General features: G+C 35.4%; 1 protein-coding gene across 2 annotated transcripts in view; it reads left to right on the top strand.

Moving 5' to 3' along the window:
- The window catches only part of NCAM2 (neural cell adhesion molecule 2), a 488,709-nt gene that overhangs the window by 382,736 nt on the left and 82,857 nt on the right, over positions 1 to 23,116 (top strand). For both annotated transcript variants that reach the window (XM_087418188.1, XM_087418189.1), the window contains exon 12: positions 14,816 to 14,989. In XM_087418188.1, the coding sequence (XP_087274314.1) occupies positions 14,816 to 14,989 (174 nt within the window). The remainder of the gene's footprint in view (positions 1 to 14,815; positions 14,990 to 23,116) is intronic.

The following is a 23,116-nucleotide window of genomic DNA, read 5'->3' as shown; positions in this document are numbered from 1 at the left end:
GACATATAGTGTCAGACTTAGAATATGTTTACTAATCAATATTGATTTTAAACCCTGATTCTAATTCCCACAACTTTATAAGTAAGGTATTGATGAAAGAAGTAGGAAGCCTGTGTCTTAAGAAATCAAATTAGATTTCATGTAAAGTAAGAATCCTGTCAAAAAAATTAAAAATAAAAGACATCTTGAGAGAAAATAAACTAAAATCAATCTATTGGAAAATTCTAAACGTGAAAGTACAAATAGTAAACTGATTTTTAGGGCAAATAGAAAATTAAGGATTATGTAATTTTTGTTGAAGTTTGTTTCAATTTGTGTCTATAAAAATATTCTAGTTCTTCCCTTAAAGCTTAAAGATATAGAAATAATATGTAGAGTAAAATTTATTTTAATTAGAAATCCAGCTATATTTTTAGTTATATATATATGTGTATATATATATGCACAAATACATATATATTTACAGAATTTGCTGTTATGTTTTACAAAACTGATTGGAAATCTGGAAATGTACATTTTTTTATACTTTGTATAACTCAGATGATGCAAAAACATGATTTATTGTCTTCTAAGACTAAGTAGAGGAATATCAGAAAATTACTGTAATATTACGTTTTGATAGAAGAAATGGCTTCTGGGAAAATATTTTTAAACATTTGCTAAGTAGAGTTCTAATATATAACTGTAATCTTATATTAAGTTGTTAAAGATATTTATTTCTATTTGTATGTAAATATATCTCAAAAGTAATGTCATTAGTTGTAAAGCCCAAAAGGGAGATTAAGTTTACAAAGCTAATAATACTCAAATTATTATGTAACTGGAAAACCTGTTATTCTCCAATTCAAGTTTTACTACACTGAGGGAGCAAGGAGAGAAGTGATGGTGTGAAAGGGTTTTAGGGAAGGAAGCAGGAAGGAAAATATTTAGATGAGAGGGAGTTAAGATAGGAGGGAAAGGAGGGAGGGAGAGGTGAAGGAAGGAAGGAAATAAATGAATATTATTGTCTACCATGAAGTCATTAGAAAATTAATCTCAATGAAAATCGTGGGAAGTAGACTCTACTTTGAGGCATATGAAGGAACCATTGTATGAGCAAATTAAACTTCAGGCAAGTGAAATGTACTAAGTCATATCAAAATTCATTGATTATAAATTGAAGTATCACCTGTACTGATAAGAATCATTCACTACTCATATTAATTCCAAAGCTTAGGAAATGAGGCACATTTCCTTATAATTAGTATGAACTTTTTATAAATGATAACTAGATATATAATCAATATGTGTGTATATATTTAATTATATTAATGCTGATACACTGTTATACACTGGCTTTTTTTACAAATGATGCAGTTTTGTATCTAGGGGGTAAAACTTGATAAATGACCAGACTTTTTTTTGTTTAGTTTTTAGGAGTTTTTAATTGTGGAAAAAATATGAAAAATAGAACATAATATTGATGAGATTTAAACAATCTTATTAAATCACAGGAAATATTTGTTTATGCACCCTCATATCTCACATTTCTTACTGTAACATTTTTCATTGAAAAATATATTTGAAACCTATCCTTCTAATGAAGATGTGAAAATAGTATGTTTCCCTCTGCCCAACCATCATAAAAAATAGAAAATGTGTGTTCAAGCTAAGAGTTAGAATGTTGTTGGAAATATCTCGTGAATACTGCAATTCTCTTAGTATTCAAAAATTTTGTGAGAAATACACACCTAAAATTCATTTCAGGAAAAGATAGATCCAACTGAAATTGTAATGAAGATATAAAAATGAATTAGACACTGAGCCTTAGATGGGAAACATGCATTTAAATATCAACATTTATAGATATTATGCCTTTAATGAGACCCCTTTATGTAATGGTTACAAAATTTAGTCTTTCTGGGAAAATTCAAACCCTGAAAGTGCAATGTGATTTTAAATAAAATATAAAAGAAACATTATATAGAAATTTAAATATTTCAAAATACATGTACATATCACTGCTCAATATTTCATTGGGCTATTTGACTAGTAAAAAGTCAAGATAATTTGGCATATGGTATTTTATATTGTAACATATTACTTTGATTTCAAAGGGCAATAAATTAAAACAGCCAAAATTTAGCATGAAATCATGTGCTATACGTTCAGTGAAAAATATAAGAAAAAGCTACCTTTTTAACTTCCTTTGTTTCAAAGATCTTTTCTTCCCTCCTCTTTTCCTTCCTTCTGTTCTTCCTATTTTACTTTCTGAATAATTAAGTCCTACATCTGAGCCAGGTAGGCATCTGTGTGCAGGTGAGATGGGGCACAGCAGCTTGCCATGGGGTGTCAGATCCTAAGCAGAGTGAGTGGAGTGAAGGGGGGCTCTAGTGGTCCAGTGTGTGGTGTTGGAGCCCAGGCAGGGTGAAAAGGATGTCCATGTGCCAAGACAGAAACAGCAACCCAGAGAGGAGTGTTGGAATCTGTTCACTATAAGGAGTTCAAATAAGGGGCAGGGTGTCAGGGGAGGGCTGTGATGGATGATTCATTTCTATAGGGGCATAGATAACATTAGTAAATATGTAAAGTATAATACTAGATAATGATTTCACCTTTGGAGAAGTACAGATAGAGCAAGTGTAAAACCTAGAAGGACCCTGTGGTAATGGTTGGGTATTGGAGGTATCAGTGTGAACTCTTATTTTAATGTATGTAGATGGGTATAGAAAGGAGAAAAGAAGTAAAGATGTGTGTGTGTGTGTGTGTGTGTGTGTGTGTGTTCAGCCATTTCTACACGGAGCTTCCTTTAACCAGGAATGTTAGAAAACAGTTTCTGAGCTGGTTCTAACCACTGAGAGGACTTGGGAGCTGCAAAGAGCATAGAGCATACCTGACAGCCAGATCTTGGATTCTAAAGACCATTCTTCACTAGAAGTAACCAGTGCTCTTTGTAAAAATGGCTAATTCTAGGAGTGGGACAGAAAAACTGCAAGATAAACCTGGGTCAGTGTGTTGTGCCATAAAAAAATGAAATTAAAAAAAAGGATAGGGATATGTCAAAAACATCCATAAACCAACTTTAACAAACATCATAATACAAATTAATTCAGCAAAAGAGCATCAGTGGTTGGTAAAGCTGGTATGTAAAAGTTAGATGAGAAAAAAAATAGAAATAGCCTGAAAGTACCTATCCCCAAATTATTAGTTAATTCCAAAAAGAAAAATAGTAACTTTACAGTTGATAAACCAAGCAGATCCCACTTTAATTAAGTGATCAAAATTAACATCATTAGTAATAAGAAAATTAAACTTAGGTACTAACAGGAAGAGGCAACAAGAAGAACACAGAGTAACTGTTGTGCTATTCCTGCCAAAAATGCATAATCAGGATCTAGTGTGAGGAAATACAAGACAAATCCAAATTGAGGTACCATCTGCAAAATAACTAGCCTTCAAAGTGTCAAAGCCGTGAAAACCAAGGAAACTTTCTAGACTAAAGGACAGTAAAGATAAATAACAGATAAATATCATGCATGCATCTTTTGTTATAAGGGACATTATTGGATGATAGGTAAATTTTGATTGTGGTTTTTGGATTACATAGCAATTTAATTGTTTTATAGAGCCTTTGTAGTAAAATATTTTGTTGTAGTAAGTAAATGCTGAAGTTGGCATCATGTCAACTTACTGTTAGTGGTTTAGATTAAAAAGAAAAGCTCTAGGCACTATTCTTGCAAATTTTCTGTAAATATGAAATTATGGTAAAAGAAAAAAGAATTAAAAGGAAGGAAACTAAGGGGAATAAACAAATATGCATAAGATAGAGCATCTTTGGTAAGCCACATAACTTGTGAACATAGGTAGCATTCTTGATAAAAATCATCTGTATCTTTTTTGTGTGTGCATACGTAGTTTGATATGTGATCCTATAAGTGGTTTTAAAATATTAAAAAGACATTTTTGCATATTAATGAATCATTTATTCACAGACAACTAATGTTTTCAAATATGCAGATATAATTTTTACTCTAAAATATAGCAAGTTATTTAGAAATCTCTTAAATCTCTTAATAATTGTGATGCCATTATTCTTAACAATGGAGATATGGTCTTTATTTAGTAACAGTGTAATTATAACAGGGTACAGAAATAAGCATATAGATGCCACTTATGAGCTGGATATTACACCTCCATGCCTCCCACTTCTTTTGCCATTATCTCTGCTGGGAAAGAACAGCTTGATAAAGTTCTAGTAAGAAAACCGATAGGAGTGATGAGCTAAGTTGAATCCTGAGTAATCGTCGCCATAATTCTCGAGGTAGCTCAAGGAAGTACGTGGGATATATTTATACCTATTTTACAGAAGAAAGGTATGTTTACAAATTAGGAAACAATACATAAAACAGTTTGTTATTGTTATATCTATTATTATGGACGATTTAAACAATGAGTAGGATAAAATATTGGCTGCATCGAAGGGCTCCTATGAGTAAAGGGTCAGCCTGAGCGCAGCATCCCTTTTTGTGGTACCATTTCCTACATGCAATCTTTAATGGTTCAAGTTCTTTTTTTTAAACTCTATTTTTTTTTACATTCTCATACCTAATATCAAGGAATCTATGATTATTCATTTCTCAAATGATTTTTTTAAAATAAAAGATATTTGTGCTTTGATTAAAGCAGGAAAACCCTGAACAAAGTCTTTCTATTAAACTTTGGCTTTATTTTCATGAGCAAGGATTGGTCAAGTTCTCTTTAACCTATTTTCCATTTTTAGAAAATTGAAATAAATACTTTTTTATGTAATTGTATGGAAAATATAAGATATTTCACATATGTGTTTGATAACTGATTTTGTTATATTAACATTTTACCAAAATGTAAAATACAAATACAATTAGTGGCGCCAACCCAGTGGTGTAGTGGTTAAGTTCACGTGCTCCACTTAGGCAGCCCGGGGTTTGCCAGTTCAGATCCCAGGTGTGGACCTACACATTACTCATCAAGCCATGCTGTGGTGGCGTCCCACATACAAAATAGAGGACGACTGGCACAGATGTTAGCTCAGTGACAATATTCCTCAAGAAAAAAGAGGAAGATTGACAATGGATGTTAGCTCAGGGACAATCTTCCTCACCAAAAAAAAAAAAGAAAAAATACAATTAGAGAGAGACAGAGACATTATTATATTTAACTTTTCACTGTAAACTTTTCATATTAAACTTCAATACAATGATTTCATCTTTGCTTCATTAACACACTTTTCTGATCAAGTCACCTTCTCCTGGGCAGTTTTAGGGGAGGGACTCTGCTGTAAGCTGTCATCAGGTGACACTTCCAGCCCTGGGAATGGGTGCCTCAGTCCTAAAAGGGGTTTCAGTGTCCCATAGCAGCCATTCCAAGATATACCTGATGAGACTGTGTGAGGACTAAGTGATGAAATGTGTTCAACACACCAGCACATGGCATGTAATCAACACATGTTAGCTAGCTACTGTTACGGCCAAATTATAGTTCATATAGGTCACTTTTCTTTTGGGTAGAAGTTAGTTTGTTGATGTCTCTTTAGACATAATGCAAGATCTAAACATTGTAGACCAATGCATATTAAAATTGGATAATGGGATAATGACCTCACTTGTTCTGGACACTGTATTTCTATTAAATAATACAAAATTTCATTTGATTTTGCTGCATTTTTCCTTCAAGTGTCTTGTCCTACATCGTTCTCACAAAAACTACTATTAAGTGAAGTCTCCTGTGCTGTGTTTCACAATTGTTTTTTTTTTTTTAACCTCAGTTCAGGACTCTATACTTACCCCTATTAAATCTCATCTTGTCAGTTTTGGCTCATCTTTTTAACCTACTGAGACTCTGTCAAAATCCGATGTTTTAGCCCTCTTCCCAAGATTAATTTAATTCACAGATATCATGAAGTGATCATCTGTATTTTCACCTCAGTCATGGATAAGCCTAGACAAGTCATTTTTCAGAATGGAGACCTACTTACAGGTTAAGCTGGATCAATTGAACAGAATTCTGTAGATATGGAATTACAGTCAATCTACTTGTCCTTGTACTCAGACGGCATTTTATCCAGACCCTTGTTCCGTAACACTTGAAAGCAGGTTAAAATTAGTTCATCTGGAAACACACTTTCTTCAACTAAATATAAAGCCAGTTTTCTCTTACATGATCAGTTTTATGATATAGCCTGGAAAAGTCTACGTCTTGCTCTTTTTTTCAGAAACTTTTGTTTGTCTTCAGAAACTCTTTGTGGCATCCTCTTAATTTTCTAATTCCCTAAATTCTCTAAAAAAATGAAATTGGGATAGATAGATGTTATTTTTAGGGAATCCATGCTTGCATCAATTCCTAATCACTTGTTAGTTCACTCACTCAACAAGCATATAGTGAGCTTCTAGTAGGTGCCAGATACTGTTCTATATCTTGGGAATCTGAAGATGAATAATGTATGGCACCTCATCTTTACAAATAACTTAGGGTATAAAAGATAAGGATTTAAATAGAAGTGTGAATGAAATGGTTGGGAACATAAAATGGAATTCTGACTGGAATTCTTGGGGGAGGCTTCAAATAAGTGTCAACTTTTGAGTTGAGTCTGAAAGAGTGAGTAGAAACAGGTCCAGTAAAGAAGAAAGGGAAAGATGGACAGAATCAAGGTGAGTGTGCAAAGGTATAATGCTGTGAAAAGGTATAGACTGTAAAGAGATGAGCATTTAATGGAGGACTGGAGGGCATACCATGTGAGGGGATCAATGGTGGTGATATGAATGGAAAGGTGGTGAGAGACCAAATTATGGACCTCCTTAAAAACATTCATCATATTTACATTCTGTTACATCATGTACACAGCAAGGGAAATTTGGAGTTTTTAGTCATAAAGCAACATGATTCATTTATCATGGAACAACTATCTTGGTAGCATTGTAGATGCTGAGTTCAACATAGCATAGAGTATGGGCAATTGCCAATTTCCATGTTGTGAATAAAGTTCACAAAAGAATTGACTATATTTGCTGTACCTAATTACTTTCATTTCATTCTGTCACAAACTCTTCCAGTCAGATTTTTACCTTCACTGATCTGTAAAACCTGATATTAACAAGGTATCCGTTGACCTTCTCATGCTCATTTCAGTAGTCAATTCTCAGTCCTCATACTTCTTGATTTAGCAGCAGAATATTACACAGTTCATCATTTCTTTCTCTTTCAATCATCTTCCCAGCCCCCAACTGAGCTAGCGTGTCATATGCTTTCCTGGTTTTCATCTTACCTCACTGACCACTCCTTCTCTGTCTCCTTTGCTAGTTGTTCCACATCTTTCTGACCGCTTATAATCACTGTGCCTCAGTTTTTTGGACATCTTTTTATTTTATCTACACTCACACCATTGCTATTCTTCTAAATTTTTGTGGATTTAAACACCACCTATACTCTAAGAACTCCAGAATATATCTTCACCTTAGATCTTTTCCCTAAATGCTATACTTTTATATCCAACCACTTGATTCCTTCTCCCCTTAGATGTTCGATAGCCAATGCAAAGGTCCAAATGTCCAGCTATCCAAACCTGATTTCCTATATTCTCCTCTACATATCTTCCTTTGGCATTCTTTCCTATCTCAGTAAATGACAACTGTCTCCTTCCAGGTGTTCAGGTCAAGAAACTCACCGTCATCCTTGAATTGACTTGTTTACTTCAACCATACACCCAACCCTTCAACAAGTCTTGTTGACTCTACCAGCAGGATGTTTCCGGTTCTCATTGTTCGCATGATATCAAGCTCTAGATTCTAGTTGTTTTTGTTTGTTGCTTTGGTTTGGTTTTGCTTTTAATGTGGATTGTTGCATACATTTCTAGTCTACCTTCCTGCTTTGGCCTAGAGTGTAGTTTAAATAAAAGGTGAGCAGGGCTGCTTATTATTAAAAATAAATAAATAAATAAAGCATAATTCTCTTCTGCTCAAAGCATTTCAGTGGCTTACTATTTTGGTCAGAGATGAAACTAAAGTGGTTATAAAGGCTTTCAGGCTTCACAAGGTCCCCTTCCCATCCCCCCACTACTGGCCTTCTCTGAACTCCATCTCCTTTCCCCTACCTTGGGTGTGCTGCTCTCCACAGATTGCTCCCTTCTTTAAACATCCAAAGCATATTTCATCTTTGTATTTCCTATTTTCTCTCTTTAGCATTTTCATATAAATCGTTTTCTTCTCCTTTAAGTCCTTGGTCAAAAATTCCTTTTTTTAGTGAAGCTATTCTTGTCTACCCAGTTTAAAATTATAACACTCCAACTCTCCTCCCTGTCCCCACCTAAACTGTCTCCCTTCCCTGATTAATTTTTGACCACAGCATTTATAATAAATAATTTATATGTTACAATTACTTTTATGTAATTGGAATGTAACCTCTACAGGAGAAGTGATTGCTGTCTCATATTTACTCCAGAACATAGAAAATTGCCTGGCTCATCATAGATTTAGATGAGTTATTGAATGTATAAAGGATTCAGTGTGTTTTATTTGATTTGCTTATGAGTCATAGTTGATATGCTCAATTAATAATGGGATATGGGAGGCCATGACTGGTGAGAAGGGTCAAGACTTAGGTGTGTTTGAGGAAATAATTTCCATTGATACTTCAGGAGCCAATGAAGACTTCAATGGAGAAAGTTAGAGGTAAAAATGATATAATCAAGGACAGATTCCCCAGAGTACTTCAGTTTAAATGATGGACTTACGAACAATTAAAATTAAAAACAATTATTCAGAGAGTTAGTATAATTACTTGGGAGGAGAAAATTTTAAACATATGTGACCAAATGCTGTGAAAAGATCAATATAATAATGATTTGTATTTGGCAATTGGAGAAAACCAGATGGGTAGTGAAATGAGAAGGAATTTGCAGAGTTGCAGATGTGCTGCTGATTGGCTATAATGTTAGATTAAGCTCACGATTGAAATAGGAAAAATATATATAAAATCTCATCAGAAATAAGGTGGCCACTCAGAGATGAAGTAGATGGAACTCCACTCAGCCTGGCCCTGAGGTGCATGCAGTTGATAATAATACTCTGCATATTAGGGTCTTGCTAAACCTAGGAAGTGCAAGTCTTTGTGTGACAATTCCTTTAGTAGTTGGGACTTTCATCAGATGGAGATTAATGAAGAAACCAAGCATAAAGGAATTTAATAGAGACAGTTGGGTGGTCATAAAAGAATTGGAAAAGCAGAGGGAAGGGAAGGAGGAATACCACAAGTGAGGTCCAGGACCAAGTCTGCAGCTGCTAACCAGAGATCAGGAGGCCATGCTGCCAAGCTCCCCCTCTGCTGACATCACAGCACCCTCCAGGAGAAACCGTGTGACTGGACTGTGGAGGAAGATCAGCTGCTGCTATCATTCACCTCTGCAGGTCCTCTTGTCCACAGGCACCTTTTCAGAAAAGTGGGAATGACATTCACACTCCTTCAGTGTCTCCGTGGCACTTAGAACCGTAGCAGCAAGTGCATCTTGGAAATGAAGATTTTTAGCCTTCCACTCCTTATGATAAAGGGGAATAGCTTAGATGATAGAAATTGATGTGAAATAGAAATAGATAATATCTAGGATAGGGTTTAAAACAACATTTTGGGAGAATATTCACTTAAATACTTCCACTTAAAGGAAGGTTTACAAATATCAAGGTCTTCTGATTGATCTAAATTTAGTCATACCAACAACAATAAACAAACACATAGAGACAGAGATTGGATTGGTGGTTACCAGAGGGGAAGGGGGGAGGGAGGAGGGTGAAAGGGATGGTTCGGCTCATGTGTGTGGTGATGGGTTGTGGTTGGTGTTTGGGTGGTGGGCGCGGTGTAGTCTGTGCGGAGATAGACGTGTGGTGATGTACACCTGAAATTTATACAATGTTATAAACCAATGTTACTGCAATAAACAAAAAATTAAAAAAAAAAAAGAACAAGCAGAAAACAGAGGAAAGATAGAGACAAAGAACAAAGTATTATAAGCTGTTGGGAGCAAAAATAAAAAGAAAGCATAAAATAAAAACAAAATGATCTCTGACAACAACAACAAAAAAATAAATTTAGCCATACCACATCCTCATCTGTGGGGAAAGAGCTGAGTCAGTGACTCTGAACCATACTTTAGTTGCCGGCTTCCCAGCTTTCTATGGGAAACCAAATTCCCAGAAGAAGTAAAGACGTCAGGGCAGAAATTAGCAACAACCTATTCAAACAGTGTGATAGGGAAACAAAAGAAATTTGTTGCCTAAGAAGAGAGTAGAACTGAAGAAAGTTTATCATTTGGGAGACCTGTATAGCTCATGGTAATAGGAGAGAGAAGAAAGAGAGACTAAAAATCCAAAAGATAAAAAAAGAGAAGAGCTGTCTGATGATGATGTATTCTGCAGGAAAGTTAAAGAAACGCCCTTCAGAGATGGAGGGCTTAGCCTTGGAAACGAGGAGGGCAGACTTCATTACAGGCTCATCCAGAGGTGACGGGGTACGATTTGAGTGAACTTGCTTGATGACTTCTATTCTCACTTTCACGTTGAGTCTATTTGCTGAGAATTGAGGATGCAATTGAGGAAGAGACCATGAAGACCTAGAACACGCGCACACTCACATATACAACTCATCCCTTTTTGTTGTTGTCGTCGTCTTCAGCGTATTATACTCTTAGCTTATTCTAAAGCCTGAGGAAATATTGTTTTGTAATTCTGTGATTCATCTTCATTTTGAAATGTTATTAAAAATTTTACTCATCCAAGATCTCCTTTGCAGGCACATTATATTTATTAGCACCTTTCCTTTTCTTCCACATCAGTCTCTTTGGACATATACTTCCAGAATTTTGCTTTATAGGGGCTATCTTCACTTTGGGATGCTTTTTTGTTAGACAGAAGAACATAATATTTGATGTACTATTTTGAATCTGTTTCTAAACATCTATGTATATATCTGATTATTGCCCTCTTCCTTTTTCATAAGGCTTCACATACTTCCGTTTCACTGGAACTAGTTCCTCTTTATCTAATTGTATTCCTTTATTTTATCAGAATTAAAGTCAGAGGAGCAGCTCCTATCATTGTTCCTCTACCTGTTACAAGATAAAATTATCACCAAGGCAGACTTTTTATGTTTTAATATTTATACTTTGATTGAACTATAACTTTAGGCATATGTATAAATATCAAAATGTTTATCAACATCGGTTATACACTGCCAGCCTTTTTAAAGAAAAGGTAAGTGAAAATAATATTTGTGAATGTCCAGTGATTTATATCCATCAACTTATCCTCAGAGCAGCAAATTTAATGTTGGTATTGTTGTGACCATTTTGCTTATGAGGAAACTAATACCCAACACATTTAATTTGCTGAGGGTCATACAGTAACTTGAGATTGTTGTTATCTGACTCCTTGATCATGCCACCAACTCTTTGCTATTATACACAGCATACATTTCTAAGAAAAACCTCAACATTGTATCTATTACTTTCCATTTGACTAAAATATTGATAGATGTCAATGGATTCACAATAAGGTAATAGAAGGAATGTGATTATCAGGGAGGGATAGCAAAATTACAATGACTAACATTTACTAAGTGCTTAATGTATTTCAGGTATGTGCTCTACATTACTTGATACTCATAGCAGCCATAGCCGTGGGTATTATTCTAATGTCCATTTTAGAGAGAAAAATACTCATGGTTGAAGAGATGAAGAGACTTGTCTAAGATTGCAGTTGACAAAAGTAGCAAGGCCAGACTTTGGATCCATAGATTCTGACGATATATATCGAGGCTCTTAATCCAACACTATACTGGTACTAGTGGAGGTGAAAAGAAAGGGTAAGAAACAAATATGTGTTTGCACAATTGCTGTTCTATTTATTCATTCAGTGATGGGTGGCATTCATTAATTATTGAGATAGAAGTTACTAGGAAGGAGTTTAGAAAAATATGCTAAACATGAGGGGAGCATTGTGTATGGAAGTCAGTATCCACAGGCCCCGTTTGAAATGTTGAACTGTGCTTGATGGTCTTTCACAATGTGGTCCTCTGTTTGCATACACCCAGTGAGGTTAGATAACTCAAGATCTTGAAAGGCTGATTAAAAAGTCTAAGCTTGATGCTGCAAAAAGGAGGAAGCTCCTGAACATCCTCCTCAGGGAAGTGATGTGATTAGAGTGGTGCTTTAGAAAAATTGATTTTGCATTTATTTGCCATATGGATTGAAATTTGGTGGGATGTCCAATAGATAAAGAAGTGGAGAGCCACTAATGGCATTGCAGGCAGAGGCAGATGGAGCCTGGGCTTGGGAATTAACAGTGGAAACAGGAAGGAAGGAATGGATATGATAATTATAATAAATAACTTCATGACTAATGATGATGTATATAAGAGATAGTCTCAAGGATGAATGCGATTATAAAACAGTTGAGGGAGTGGAGAGAAGAATTAGAAATATTGGTCTAGGCATATCAGATGCCTTTCACGTGGACATGTTCTGTATCTTTGTATACTTTTTTAATTACTGAAATATTTAATTCATCATGTATTTCCTGAGGACTGAGTATATTCCAGGCACTTTTCTCAATGTTACATGTACGTATGTATGCATGTATAAGCATGTTATAATTTAGTAGTCAGCAGGTGGTTGAATATATAAAATCAGAATGTAAACAAAAATGTTTAGGAAGATACTAGAGCTGCAAGTCATAAATATGCTTTTCTTCTTAGTCAGGTAACAGAAAGAAGAAGCCAACAGAATATAAATATAAACAAAAAACCAGGATAAGAGTCAGCGGGTCTGAAAATAGACTATATGGCTAGAAAAAGATACCCACCAGCCTATGTTTTGGTGATACCTTTGTGCTAAGAAAAAAAAGGCCCTTATTTCTCAGTAGGTGTACCATGTCAGGGTGCACAGCTCAGCCAGTGGTACGTAGCTCTAGGCACGGGGTAAGAACCAAGGACCATTCCGTGCCCTATGGTCAAAGGTGAGAGCCCATGAGGAATCACATCTCTCTCTCCTCCTCCAATACTTAGTACCTTTCCTTTTGAAACGTATTCTCAAACTGAAGATTATAATTACTGTGATGTCCAACTTAGTCCTAGTTGACATTAGAGAGTCACTCAGCATGGGGTGAAGAATTGACAGTCTTATTAAGAACAATCAATGTGTGTGTGTATGTTTCTTTTATCCTCCTCTGCAAACTTTAGATCAAACCTACAGTTGAAAAGAACCTACAGTTACAACCTAGGCATTATAGAAACATGAAAACTATAATAATGTTTATGTATGACAGCTTAAATAGATTACTTAGATAATTTAAAATTTTTATTTCCAGATAAGATTTTAATAGCAATATGACTTTGGGATGCATAAGGATTCTGCACATTTATTTCAAAACCGTAAAGCTATAACATAATGCATTTCATAGGATCTCCGAATAATTTACAGTCACTAATTAGAGCTGAAATGCAAGTGTTGCATTTCCTTACCCTATTCACATCCAAAAGGCCGTAAACCTGCCCTCCTGGCTCTTGCCCAGTACCATTTATAAGGCATATTTTTATATGATCTACATTGTTCTCCTTTAACTCTAGAAAATAAGGCACATTTGACTTCTGACAGCCATTAGAGATATTTATATGAATGTTTGTATCAAAACAGACATTTACATTTACTGCATTATTTTTAATCAAGTTTTATGTTTGTTTTTGTAAAGTTAATTCCAGAGGTTAAATTACATATTTATTCATATATTTGTAGAATATATAATATATGCATATAATTTACATAAGTTGTATGTAAATTTCCAAACGTTATGATTATTTCCAATGTGATATTGAAAAGAAAGAGAGAGATTGAGAGACAGAGGCAAACACAGAGAGAGTTCCCTTTAAAGTTTAACATGCCCCTAACTCTGTTTCTGAAGTAGAAGTTTTATTAATTTCCTCATTGAGACTTTTTTCTCTCTCATTTTCTCCTCTTGACTGTTCAGCCCTTCAGATAATTCTTTCTAAAATTTTATATACTAGAAAAGAAAATAAAGTTCCACCCAGGATATCTTATTGAGCTTGAAATAATGTGAGTAATACAGGATACAAAAAATTGATAGAAAAACCCACATAAGAAAAAATGTGTAGCTATTTTTTAAATACAGGGATTAAAACAAATATCTCAGCTAAAAGTTTATTTCAATTAAATAATACATAAATGAAATTAAAAGACATAGCAGTTTTATTTAGTTGATAATGACATTTTCTCTAAACTTAACACTTGCCCCCAAATTATTAATATGATTTTAATGAACAAAAAGAAAATCAATCTCACTTTTATACAAGAGGTAATTATTTATGCTAATTATCAATAAATTTTTTATTTTTCTTATATTTTAATTATGCCTGCATTCTCTGTTTCTCTCTCTCTCTCTCACACACACACACACACACACACATACACACACACACATACGCACAAGCTTGGTTTCCTTGAATGCAAATAAAATGTTTATATTGTGTAGAAAAGAGAGAAGTAAAATTATTCCCTGAATAAATAAAATTTGATATTGAATATTTTACTCTTCATTTGCTGTGATAATAAAGATTTATTATCTTATACTTCTTTGCAATTGGAAGTGATCAATCAGCGGTTATGCCAATTTTGTAATTCAAATATATTAAGTGATATAGGCAGCAATTTTCTTTTATTCCTAATTCTCAGAGCACCATAAGTCTTAATAATGGCCGTCCACATTACTTGGGTTATATTTCCTTTGTTTTTGATCCTTCGTAGATGTGCCATCCAGTCCCTATGGAGTGAAGATTATAGAGCTGTCACAGACCACAGCCAAGATTTCTTTCAACAAGCCGGACTCCCATGGGGGTGTGCCTATCCATCACTATCAAGTGGATGTCAAAGAAGTGGCATCAGAAACCTGGAAAATAGTACGTTCCCATGGAGTTCAAAGTGAGTCAATGATTTCAAAGTGCATTGGTTCGTTCAAGCTGATCTTCAATATACCTGTGTCAATAGCTTTTTACTTCCCTTCAACATGTATTTTTTTTTCTTTTAATAAGGTAGGGTTGGGAAGACATTTCCACTGCCCTATTCTTCTTCACAATTACTTTAATAAATATTGGAAAAGTTTCCATCTTTAGTAAAGATGGAAGAGTTTAGCAAAATCACCAAAGTTCAATTTGGGGGAAAAAATTTAATATTTAAAATTTTGGTGGTGGAAAAACAATTGCTGACGTGTTAGATTTGATGGCTGAATATTCTGAAATATGTGTTTGTTTTTCATTTACTGATAATATTTCTTCCATAAATAGATGTGAAAGTCATACTATAATATGTAGATGTCTTATATACATATTCAGGAAGCCATCTATAAAAATTAATCTTGTCTACTAAAATTTATTTCAAAATTGTGTTTTGAAAATTTTTACTAGCAATCATGGCATTTTGAGTAATAGAATTAGCTAATTCTGAGAAGTTAAAACAATTTACAATGCTTCTTTCACTTATGTAGAATTTCATCATTGTGAAAATGTTTTCCCATTAAAAGGAGAACAAACTAAAGTAGGAAATAATGATAAATTACCAGTTGGACTCTGTTGGTTGGAACATAAAATTACATTGAGTGGCCCAAAAGAATAGCATAAGATTCTGAGGAAATTATTGCTCTATATTGTCCTCCTCTGCTGGCCTTGCCTTGACCCCAACACAAATGGTATGAGGGTTCTGAAAAAGGCATGAACCTTCCTGTGATGAATTATCCTAGTGGACAATGGAGACAGAGCAGATAAAATCATTCTAGGCTCACCAATCTTAGCACCTGCTTGTTCAAGTTTTTCTGAGAGTAACTACGGGTTTTTGATAGAAGTGTCAGAAATATTATCAATCATTAATTATTTACCACATGCTACAGATAATGCCCCCAAACAGTTCAGCTCTTATAATTTCTTTTAACGATGAGAGATTTGAGATAGATAATGTTCTTTGTGCACGTGCTCTGTAGTTTGGGAGAGAAGATTTATGAAGATGATCCCAGAAAGAATGACTGAGTTCAAGGACTCTAGTAAAAGAAACCATTACCCTAGATGCAGGAATGATATATTTTTGTGTGTGTGTGAGGAAGATGAGCCCTGAGCTAACAGCCATCACCAATCCTCCTCTTTTTGCTGCGGAAAATTGGCCCTGGGCTAACATCCATGCCCATCTTCCTCTACTTTATATGGGACACCGCCACAGCGTGGCTTGACAAGTGGCACATCAATGCGCGCCAGTGATCCAAACCTGTGAACCCTGGGCCACCACAGCAGAGAGCGAGAACTTATCTGCTATGCCACCGGCTGGCCCCAGGAATAATATTTTTTTAGGAGAGAGAAAACAAGGGAGGTGAAAAGTGAGAGACAGAAAGGGAAAATGAATTATTTCTGATACTACAGAACACTCCAAGTGGGTGCTAAAGCACAGCCATGAAGAAAGTAATGTTAATTCTGAACATTATAGAAATTAAATTTAGCAGAATCATACTGCCTCATCCCACCCCTCCACCCTGGGGGCAAAGGTTAGTAGATCCCCCCGAGACTTCTTACAAAGTTGCAACACCATGGAGAATTTATAATGACTTTAATCTAGCCAAGTTGATCAGGTTCAAAAACCTGACTTTGTACCCCATGTATCCATCTCTCAGAAGCCAATTTCCATGCTTATAAGATTAATATATAATAACAATAACAAAGAACATTTGTCACTTTGCAATGAGAAATCACAGTCCCAGAAATTAGGCATTTCAGAGTGTATATGATAGGTATATTCTTTACCTGTGGGTATGTTATGTAGGAAAGAGAACATGAGTCAGAAACTTGTTTGGTGAGTCATGAAGATCAGTAGGGGAAATTACATGAACGGAATATTTAACGCCCTCAGACTGGGACAGCTTGAAGCTTGTCAATGAGACCGAAATATTCGAAGTCCTGTGGCTGGAACTTTCTCATTTTCATGTGAGGAAAATTTCTCCATTGATACATTTTTTCTGTTTCCCTGGCTTACTCTTCTTTCACATATACATTAATGGTACCTTAAATCAGATTAGTGTCCTGTAACCCAACCATTGCATGATCTCAACTCATTGTAGTACAAATGTGATTGTTAAAATCCAAATACTGCTTTCACCCATTCCTTTTGAATCCCACTTTCTGTGATTTAACACCTTTGGCAGACGCTGTAGATTTATGGTCATTTTCAAGTACAAATACATACAGTTGAGTCCTGCACAGTTTAAAATTTAGAAAGTCCAGTATAGCATTCACATTTTCTCTGACACCCATGACAGCTGAACTTCATCCTGGGGAGGTGAGAGTGGGGAGATGACATGAAATACACATGTTCTTTTGGGAAGAGAAAAGTAGTCAAATACCTTGTATTTTGCTGGTTCTGTAGTTCCGTTTGGGCTGTCTCTGCCACCTGTGTTCTTGATGGGACGGATATGTAAGGACCTGCCCCCTGAGGATAAATGTGTGGGGGCAAGCACAGCAGAAAGCTTTCTGGAGACACAGTTGCTGCAGATGGGACACTGCTCAGCCTGACCTCCTTAAATACGTCCTCACCCTTGTAATCAGCAAGTTTGTTTTGAGTGTAACTGTAGCCCACCAATTTTATGCAATGTCTACTTGTCCTGGAGAAAATTTCTGCTAAGTATCCTTAGTAAGCTAAAATGTAAGAACCTAGACTGCATCATGGCTTTCCTATTTCAGAAGACAGATTAATCTTCTGTGAAAGCAGAAGTCCAAATGAGGAAGGAAATGCCAGACTCCCCCACTCCCACCTCGTGCTGACAAATCCAATGGATCCCTTCATCCCTTTGAGCAATCTTCACTTGCCCGCAGGGAAGGAGGCACCTCTGCACCTTCTTCTAGGTGGAAGACACACTGCTCCAATGATAGGATTTTCTTCTTCCCTGTAGTCTTCAGCTTATATGGAGTGTGGGGCAATGGGTTTGGAGGTGGGAGTGTTGTGGCTGAGAATGCAGAGCCAGTTCAGCCTCTTCTCATTCTTCACTGTAGGAGGTGCCTGGCCTCTTCTCAGTTGTGCAGTATTTGCTGTATCTTTTTCCTCTTTTTGAATTATCCCAGTTAAAAATTTCAGGACAACGTGTCCACTCCGTTTTCCATACAACTTCCTCTTGCTTGGCTAGTGCCATTCTTTCTCTTAAGATTAAGTGCACCTTTGTAATCTGATTTATTTAATGCTTATTTTGTACTTTTTATCTCAGATAACAATGTGATCTCATTTTGTGTTTAAAACCCAAGTCTTTAATTGTTCTGTTGTGTAGCCCCTCTATTTAGATAACAGGCGTGAATGTAAATACGTGACTAAGAAGAAAACATAAATGCAAAAGGTAGTCAGGAGATAAGTGAGGTAACCCTATTGGGACCCCTCCTAACATTCTAGGATATGTGTGTCTGGCATTTGCTCTTCCTTTAGCAAAGAGATGTACCATTTTTGTAAAGATATTCATTGGAATAACAAATGCTTTATGCTTATAGAAATGTGAAATATGAGGTGCTTAATCATAGTTTATGTTTACCGTAAAATTTACATCAATAATTTGATTGTTGGAATATGTAACATAGTTTTGACCTAAACTTTCTACCTTAAGCACACATTTTCATTGAGGCTCTATGATTTTCTTTAAAAGTGACACTTCAACCTTACTCACATTTTCCCATCAGACAGACTTAGGTCCTTTTATCACTGCCCAGCATTACTCTGTGACCTCGGCCATCCTACAATGGGCTCTCACAATCATTCTTTCTTGAAGTGCTCTCATGCTAAAATTCTCTTTTCCCCCGGAATGAGTGGCCAGCAAGCAACAACATGTTTCTTACATTATATTGTATTACATATTTTTAAATATATTATATCATATTATATTTCTTATATTATAATTGTGTGATCTATCTTCTCTCCCATCTTGTAAACTCTGTGAGTGGACCTAATATGCCTTGTTCATCTCAGTATTTCAAGTGCCAAAAGCATATGAGAGTAGAGGAAATGGTAAAATTTAGTAGAGGTGAGAGAATGGAAAGGATTGTTTTATAGCACCTTATGATTGAGTCTTTATAATATGAATCCATTACTTAGCCCCATTTCAATAACATGTATCTACAGAAGAAGCTTTGAAATGGAGACTGAGGTTCAAGGTGTTTATTAGAGATCAACACCTTTAAAAGGAGGAGAAGGAAGCAGACTGGGAAAATGGAGTAATTGAAGTGCAATACAGGTTTCACAAAGCCTCAGGCAATAGGATGAGGAGCTCTCAAGGGAGCGTTATCCATTCTATCTTGGATGGACCACTTCACTTATAGTAAATTGTTATTAAGCAACATGACCTTATGATATAATGGATCAGTAGCCAGGTCATGATGGGCAGTTCCACTTACATGGCCACATGGTCCAATCGTGAGCCTTGGTCAGTCATTTCTTCTTGCTCAGTATGCCAGGAGTTATTTTTTTAAAGGGTATATAATTCTACACTGCATATGGCATTACTTTGCTCACAAAACCAAGAGACTTCATTGTAATTCTCCCCCTGAAGCTGACCACAAATTCCACACAGCATTTCTTCCCATCCCTAATATATTAAACAGCATTAGGCTCGTTGGATCAATCATATGGCCCAAGTGTCAAGACTCTTTGACCCACTGCTTGGACCTGCTGCAGTGCCCTTTCCTGCTGCCCTCCCAGTTCAAAGCTGGTATGGTAGCCTTTTGCACCACTTAGTAAATAGGCCACTCTTTCCTCTGTACATCTCAAAAACCTTGTGAATCTCACTCGATGATGCATACCCTATCTTTTCACCTGCTCCTGGTATCAACTGTTCCATGTTTTATTATCCAGTAGCAGACACAGAGATGGAGTTTGGGCTGCAAGATGTCTTGTAAAAGGACGCAGGACATAGATTAGTAGAAGGGAAGTTGGACTGTACTGGAGGCCTGACAATCCTCAGCCAACCTATCCAGGAACTCTGGAGTTACCCTACAGAATGTTCACCTTGGGCTAATATGGCCAGTCCTTTATATCCCTGCTTCCTTGTTTACTTAGATGCAGTCTTCTCTGGGAATAGTACAGCTGTGTTGGAGACAATTATCTGCACCTGAGGCAGACCCTAACTGTCTGCTGACTGAACTACCTCCAGCTAGGCAGCAAATGGGATCTTAGCTGAAACCTCCATATTTATCATGATATCTTTTTTAGTACATAGTTATTCTAAATAAAATCCAAAAAGCTGATCCAATTTCATAGACCTCGAAATCTTGTTGAAATTTGAATTATGAAATGTAATAAACTTTAATGCATGTGTCTGTGTATAGTTATGAACATGTGTATATATAAACCTCAGAATTTATGGTCTTCATTTATATAGTGCCATTACTCAAATTTTTCTATTGCAAAATATTTCTGTCTATTAAATAAAGCATCCATACACATTTAAATATATTACTCTTTTCTCCTCAAAATGTTTTCTAGAGTCATCTATTAGCTGATCCAAAAAGACAAAATTAGCATATATTAGTAAGTAAGCAAATTCTCATTTAGCATATGAAGATTTGCTGATTATGTATTATGTTTTGAGTGAAATTATTCTTAAAATGTATTAATTCCACCCCATATACTATATTGATGATAGTCTTCTAAAATAACAATGTTCTTCCCTGCTGAGGCAAAATATCAATGATCAGAAAATTAATATAACATTAAAGATAGTTAACATTTCTATCTGAGCTCAGGCTGCTATAACAAAATTTATTAGATTTGGTGGCTTAAATAATAGGCATTTATCTCCTTGAGTTCCAGAGACTGGAAAGTCCAAGATCAAAGTGCTGTCTGATTTGGTTCCTGTGAGGACCCTCTTTCCAGCTTGCAGATGGCCTCCTTCTCACCCTGTCCTCACGTGGCAGAAAGAAAGAGAGGGAGAGAATGTCCTGGTTTCTCTTCCTCTTTTCATAAGAACACTAATCACGGGGGCTCCACCCTCATGACCTCATCTAAACCTAATTACCTCCCGAAGGCCCCACCTCCTAATGATCACATTAGGGGTTAGGGCTTCAACATATGAATTTGGGGTGGGGGGTCACAATTCAATCCACAGCAATTTCTTAAATATTCATTCTATCTCAGTCACTATTTCAGAACTGAAAATAAGTTGTCAATAGATTTTGACCACAAACTGAAGAATTTGTTAGTATCAACATTCTCTGTTTTGCAGAGGATGAAGCTGAGGGCAATCCATATAAAGCAGAAAACTGAGACTATAAAGTTTAACGTCTTAAGATTATATGGATAAATAATAGTGAAACTAAAAATCCAAACCCAGACAGGAAATCTGATTCCAAAGCCTGTACTATTGGCTATTATGCACTGTTTACCCTCTATTCAGTTAAGAGTTGAGAAAGTGGAACACAAATTATTGCCCTGTAGAGTATGAGTGTGACCCAGACATATATATCTTATATATATATATAAAATGTATATATGTAGATATAATGTGTAATGTGTAGTGTGTGTGTGTGTGTGTGTGTGACTATTGTGATGTGTTAGCTAGTGGGAGGTAGGTGTATAGAAAATTTAGGAGGTAATTTGCATAACCCAGTTAAATATGAGTTAGAACGTTGCAATATCACTGTTATTTGGAAGTTTCTTATTGGAAAGGAAGAGAACGGAAGGGAGGGAGGAAGGAATAACAAGGCAGATATGTTAAACATGTTTATTCACTCCACTCTGTATATGGATGGTTGATTAGACTATAAATTGACTGTAAAGCCCTGAACATGTGTGATAAGTATTTGTGTGTATATGAGTTGTGAGATTATGTGATTATGTGTTTGTGGTTTCAAAAGGATCACAATTGAGAGAAAAGTAATTACATGGTCACTGCTTTCCCTTGTGCTTTAATGCAATACAAAAATATAAGAATTAGTTAAAGCATTATTATAAGCGATCTAAAGAATGAGACCCAAGTACACAGCTCTCCAATGTAGCTTGACTTAAGGGTGAAAGTTAGATGATCTGGAGCAAAGGACAGACTTCAGCAATAGTGAGAATCTCAAAAATTGTATTCAACTTTGTAATTGTCTGTGGTACATATCCTGACGAGGAGATCCATTGTTTTCATTCATTTCTCAAAAGATTTATCTTAAAAATGTTTTTATTTCAAACTTTGTTTTCAAATTATAGTTTAGCTGAGTATACAATTCAGGCTTGATAGTTACTTTCCTTTGGTAATCTAAACAGAATATTTTACTCTCTTCTGGCTTGCATTGTTACTGCTTTGAAGTCTGCTGTTAGTTGTCGTTTCTTTGTAAATATTTTGACTTTTTTCTTTGGTTGTTTTTATGATATATACTTGAACCTGTTGTCTTGAGGTTTAATTACATGTCTTAATGTGGATTTCTGTTATTTGCTCTGCTTGCGGTTTGGTGTGATTCCTGAATCTGAAGATCTAAGTCTTTCGTTAATTCTGGAAAATGTTATATCATTACCTTCTTGAATGTTAACTCTTCCCCCATTCTCTGTATTTCTTTATTCTAAAAATCCAATTTATATGCTAATTGTGATTTGAGAACTTAGAATATTATATCTCTTTACATGTATTTTATTGTTTCATTCTTTTATTATGTTATTATTTAGATCCATCTACTAGTTCACTAATTCTTTGTTCACTTATGTTTAATCTGCTGTTCAACCTCTCTATTAAGTTTTTAATTTAATCATCACATTTTTAATTTATATAACTTCTATTAGTTCATTGGCTTGTTTCAGCAGAATCTCACTCATGGTGACTTGTTTACTAGTATATTTTATGATTTTAGATTGTGATCTCATATTTTGCTTATCTTATTACTGGGAGTCATGCAAGGCCCGGGATTTGGGTGCATTTTTTCACAGGAGATATTCCTTTGGTTCTGGTAGTTACCGTGGAGCACTACAAAGCTAGAAGCACAGAGCACCCTAAATTAATTTATTGATTTGAGATTTTCTGTACTATGAGAGCAGGTTTATAGTTATTAATTTTCAAAAAAATATTTA

The sequence above is a fragment of the Ceratotherium simum genome, chromosome 27 (genome assembly GCF_057802395.1).
Source record: "Ceratotherium simum simum isolate JZ-2026a chromosome 27, ASM5780239v1, whole genome shotgun sequence".
NCBI classification, from domain to species: domain Eukaryota; kingdom Metazoa; phylum Chordata; class Mammalia; order Perissodactyla; family Rhinocerotidae; genus Ceratotherium; species Ceratotherium simum.
The sequence above is the reverse complement of the archived record's forward strand: the minus strand, read 5'-3'. Positions and strand labels throughout refer to the sequence as shown.